Genomic DNA, 5274 nt, shown 5'->3' with positions numbered 1-5274 from the left:
CACACGATGCTCTGTGAGGGAAATTTATTAAATTAAATTAATTTATACCCCAAATCACTGGTAATATATTAAAAATATAAAACATTATCCATGTCTCTCTTAAGTCTAAAAAATTAATAATTTTTTTAGAATAAAACTTTAAAATATTATATTTTCTTTTTAGAAGGTATTTGGTTTGGGTAATGTTTGATTACTAAAATAGAAAGATTACCTTGAAGATAGATTACTTAAAAAATTACTGGGTATAAATGATTACTATGTTTAATAAAATTTGATAGATATAAATAATTATTGTGTTTGGATAAAAGTAATAAAAGATTACTAGTAAATTATTTTACTTAATGCCCTTGAATATAATTATTTTTAAATATTTTTATATTATTTGTCATATTAATTAAAAATAAATTTATTTTGATCTCAAAAAATTAATACATAATAATTTTTCTATAATAAACTCAAGATTACCCCAGTAATCTTTAAATACCTAAGGTGAAGGTGGTAATCAGATTACCACATATATTAACTGACATGTCCGCATTGGTAATAGAAGATTACTGTAATCTTTTATTACTGACAAACCAAACAAGGGAATAAAAGATAGATTACCAAGGTAATTTTAAAAACCTTCAACCAAACGCACCCTTAAGGTTTTCTTCTTTTTCTCTCCCCTTTTCCAACGCTATCATCGGTTGAAAACTCTCTCACTCCCATTTTCTTCCCTTTTTTTCAGTTTTTCTCTCCTTTTTTTGTGTCGAAAAGGGGAAAAGACAAAACCTCGTCTTTGTCCAAGTTATTTTCGTCTTTTCCCTTTTTCGATGCCAAAAAGGAGAAGAAAATGGAGAAAGAAGCGGGGCAAAGAGGAGGGAGAGAGTTTTCGATTGGCGATGACGTCGGATAAAGAGAGAGAAAAAGACAAAAACCTAAAGAAAAAATATAACATTTTAAAGTTTACATTTTTTCTCTATACAAGTTTTCTAAACCTAGGAAAAATTATTTGTTTTCTAAAACTATACGAGAAATAGACAATGTTTTATTATTTTTAATATATTACTAATTAAATAACGATTTTACCTATAGAGTTAACTATTTCTGTTAATTTTAATAGCTTATGAGTGAAAGTTTGAGTTTTTGATAGTTAGTGAAAGAGAGGTCGGGTTTGCATCAAACCTTGGGTGGGAAATACTCATTTGGCCTAATTTTTAAGATTTTAGCAACACGCTATTGGCTATAGTTATGTAAGTAGGTGTCTATCCTCATGTCCCTCCTATCAACCCTTGCAAAATACATTCTTCACCATCTCGTTTCCAATTCTTGATATCAAATTCTCACACAAAATTAAGAAAAATACTTTGTTGAAAGGTGAAAAGACATTCCCACTCAAGGTTTATTGCAAACCCAAATTGATACTTGTTAAATATTGAAAATTCAAACTTTCACTTATAGAGTATTAAAATTAATAGAAATAGTTAGTTTCAGAGATAAAATCATTATTTAACCATAATATATTAAAAATAATAAAATATTATTCATTTTTCCCTAGGTTTAAAAAACCAACAATTCCCTTCCTCCCAAATTAAACTTTGAAAAACTACATTTTCTCTTTATTAGGTTTTGCATTTTTCAATTCTCTCTCTTTTTAGTGACCTTATCTCTCTCCTACGACAATCTCTCCCTTTTCCCCCTTTTCTAGTATCTTTGTCAGAGAGTGACAAAGACAATCCATTAGAGATGAAGAGATTTGTCTTTGTTAGAGACAAATGTTAGAGAAGGGGGAAAAGAGAGAGATCGTCATTGGAGGGAAATAAGGTCGTTAGGGGAAGAGAGAGCCAGAAAATGCAAAACCTAGTAGGGGAAAAATGTGATTTTCAAAGTTTATTTTAGAAGAGAAATTATTAGTTTTCTAAATTTAAGGAAGAAATGAATAATATTTTATTATTTTAATATATTATTAGTTAAATGATAATTTTACCATTAAAACTAATTACTTTTGTTAATTTTAACACCATATATGTGAAAGTTTAAGTTTTTAATATTTATTTAACAGATATTAGTTTGAGTTTGCAATAAACCTAAGTGGGAATATATCTTTTGAAATTAGGTATAAAAAAGTATAATTGATTATTTTATTATTTTTATTCCTGATTAAATATATATTTTTAAATAAAAAGTTATTAAAATAAAAAAAAGTAATACAATTCATAAGGTAAGTGTGATTTGTTCGAGTAGACAAACCTAGGCTTATTGAGTCGAATCATAATTTTTCTTTATTTAAAGAAATGAAAAATTCTTCGATATTTGACTTCATAGGTATATAATATTTTTATAAATTAGAAGTTTATTGATTTTTTATCGTTAGGGGTTTTAGATATTTTATGCCTAAATCGTTTTTCATATTTTCAATATATTTATAAGTAACTCTCGTGCATATCATTACAAGACTAGACAAAATATATGATGTTATTATACGTTAGCCATAAACAATACCTTGTGACAATGCAAATTAAAAAAAAATCTTTCAAAGGTGTTAAAATTCCTCCCTAAATGTTTTATATAACAAGGAATGTCTATACAACCCCTGTAATATTGACTAATTTTTATGCACCCCCTTATATATGACTATTTAATTAATTTCCCTTACTTCCCTAAATTTCACCTATAATTTAATATTTTATACTTTTTGTATACGTCATTCTTTGAAATATTTATCTTTATTATGCAATAAATATATAGATCTTAAATTTCCTCTACCTAAATTAAAAAAAAGATAAAAAACTACCAAGTATAATGCAAATATCAAGCATAGCACAAAATGTTATAAGCTTTTCTCAAATAAACTTATCAAACATTCCCATGCAAATATTCATTTATTTATACACAAATACATAAAACCTATATAAAAATTGTAATATTATGTTATATGCATAATTTTTATGTACAAACGATGAGGAGTTATCATTTGATTAGATAGTTAAAAATTAAAGATAAACTAATATCCAATCAAATAATGACACGTCATTGTTTGTGTATAGAATTATGCATAAAAGTTGCACAGATAGTTTCATTGTTTTATGGATTGTTATTTGTGAGATCCAAATCAAATTCACCATGTTGCGCTCGCACTCCTCTTCATTCTCCTCAAATTTTCACCCTTCCTTCTTGCCTTTCTCGACGCCTTCACCCTTTTCAAAATCTATCACCATGAGACCATGAACCCAAATAATACAAATGCACTCAAATAACACAACAAGAATTTCAATGTCATCATAGTATTAAAATTATTTATTGGCTGTTAATTACCTCCTGTAATCGCTGCACCTCGTATTCCTTCTGAAAATACAAAGATAAAAATGATTTTAAAAAGCAAGAATTAGTAGCTGCAATTCAAGATAAAAAGAAATAAAAGTGAAATCTAAAGCTTACCACAATTTGTTTGAGCTTTTCGTTCTCTTCTCTAAGCTGATTCAACTCTAGTTCCAGCTCTACTCTGTAAGCCTGGAAAAGAATAATAAATATTTCGGAACCCAGAAATTTACTGTGTTGTGAAGTTTTTTCTATGCATGCCACCATGATTAAATACATTTATGTTAGATTTTTACAGCAACCAGCAGAAAGATGAAACCTGTTTCCTTGCACGAGATCGTGCAGCAGACTCTCGGTTTTTGATCATTCTCCGTTGCCGTCGCTCGACCACAACCTCCGGTGGACCATCGATGATTCTCTTCTTGTGGCTTTTCAAACCATTCTCCACCCCCATGCCATGGCTCTTCTCATTTTCAGTATTATTCGATGGTGTGTAGATAGGGTAGGTTATATAATTATTCATTAACAAATTACTGCCCATATTTTGGTGAGAGGAATATCCTAGTGCCATCATTGGCCCCATCCCAAAATTCGCATTGCTGCTTTGCATCGTCGGCGGAGCCACCATATTGGGTTGATGATGATCAATGGTATTACTATTACTAGGTCTCACTGCTGCTGCAACAGCTTCTCGTACAACTCCAGCTTTGATCAAAAACTCCTCCAATGTCATCTCTCCTAAGGTTTGCTGGCGCTGAGGCGGTTCATGGTCAGTGATTTTTAGATGCGATGGATTGTCCCCTTGGATCTCTGACCATACTTCCTCTACAGTTTTCTTGCAGAGTTGAATTGGGATGGAAAATGAATTTTGGCGGGTCAATGTGGGCTGGTTTTCGACTAGCATTTTATTGTTATCGTTGTTGTTGTCATTTGGTTCGGTTTGTTTGGGTTTCGAAGACGAAGTGACTTGATTATTATTTTCTCCAAAGTTCCATAAGTTGATGAGGAATTCATCCATGTTCATGGAACCGAAACTCTTGCCACTTTTGAGTTGAATTTCGTCGAGAGTAAGTGAGAAGATGGAGCTTTGTTTGTTCAATGGTGATGCAGAACTATCGCCATTGATGGGTTCTTCTTGTTGTGATTGATGCTGCACTGGTTCTAGCTGGTGGACGCCATATGCAACTGGTGTTGATTCAGCTAGTGCCATTTTCTTGCACAGAGGGAAGGATGTGAATCGAAAAGGAGATAAAACTAGAAATATAATGTGAAAGCAAAAATTGCATTTATATATATATGGAATTTTTTCAACCAAATGTATACAGCCAAATCAAAATCAATTAATACTAACATTTTCTCAATGCACCCAAAATATAGAGAGAAAACTAATCAATCAATCAATTTGCTTTTCACCCAACAGGCTATTTTGATGATAAAATAAATAATTGAATATGGGTAAAATTAAAACATATGGGTGTGTCTGATTCTGGGGAACTCTGCTATTTTTAAATAAATTCAGAGGGTTTTACTTTGTAATTGATGGCCTGCAATCCGATTGACGTTGATGAAGTTAAACCATTTACATGCATCAATCTAACAACAAAAGAAAGAGAAACCAATAAAATAAAAAAATACACTCTGATAAACAAAACAAATGGCGGCGTTTACTGTATACATAAAATCAATGACATGCAAAGCCACCGTATTAAGGTAAAAAATAGACACATGCATGTGAAGAAAACCACAAGAAATGGGATTTCAGTTTGAGTAAGATCGGGATGAACGAAGGAATCACAGGAGGAGAGGAAAAAGTAAACTCAAAAGATCAATCATGCATGAACAATTAGCAAGAAAAGACGGAGGTAAAGAAGTTACCTGCAAATGTGAATGTGAGGAAGAGTAAAATGTGGCGAGCGGAGGAAACAAAGAAACGAAAAGGGGGAATATGAAGACCACTGGAGGAGTTTCAGTGGT

The 5274-nt window shown here is 31.0% G+C and overlaps 1 protein-coding gene across 1 annotated transcript; it reads right to left on the bottom strand.

The window, feature by feature from the left end:
* Positions 1–2987: 2987 nt before the first annotated feature.
* LOC123209631 (ABSCISIC ACID-INSENSITIVE 5-like protein 1) lies at positions 2988–5274 on the bottom strand. Its single transcript, XM_044627754.1, has 5 exons — positions 5176–5274; positions 3620–4513; positions 3421–3492; positions 3298–3327; positions 2988–3190 (listed from the first exon to the last, which is right to left on the bottom strand). Exons 2-5 carry the CDS (start codon positions 4508–4510, stop codon positions 3101–3103), a joined length of 1083 nt encoding a protein of 360 aa, XP_044483689.1. The 5' UTR covers positions 4511–4513; positions 5176–5274; the 3' UTR covers positions 2988–3100.

The sequence above is a fragment of the Mangifera indica genome, chromosome 2 (genome assembly GCF_011075055.1).
Source record: "Mangifera indica cultivar Alphonso chromosome 2, CATAS_Mindica_2.1, whole genome shotgun sequence".
NCBI classification, from domain to species: Eukaryota; Viridiplantae; Streptophyta; class Magnoliopsida; order Sapindales; family Anacardiaceae; genus Mangifera; species Mangifera indica.
Note: the sequence above shows the minus strand (reverse complement) of the source record. Positions and strands in the feature narration are given on the sequence as shown.

What these genes read in the sequence shown, in the direction of transcription:
- LOC123209631 (XM_044627754.1), bottom strand. Translation starts at nt 4,510, where the DNA reads ATGGCACTAGCTGAATCAACACCAGTTGCATATGGCGTCCACCAGCTA. An exon ending in GATCTCGTGCAAGGAAACAG is followed by an intron (nt 3,493 to 3,619) that starts GTTTCATCTTTC and finishes ATTCTTTTCCAG; the next exon opens with GCTTACAGAGTAGAGCTGGA. An exon ending in AAAAGCTCAAACAAATTGTG is followed by an intron (nt 3,328 to 3,420) that starts GTAAGCTTTAGA and finishes TTGTATTTTCAG; the next exon opens with AAGGAATACGAGGTGCAGCG.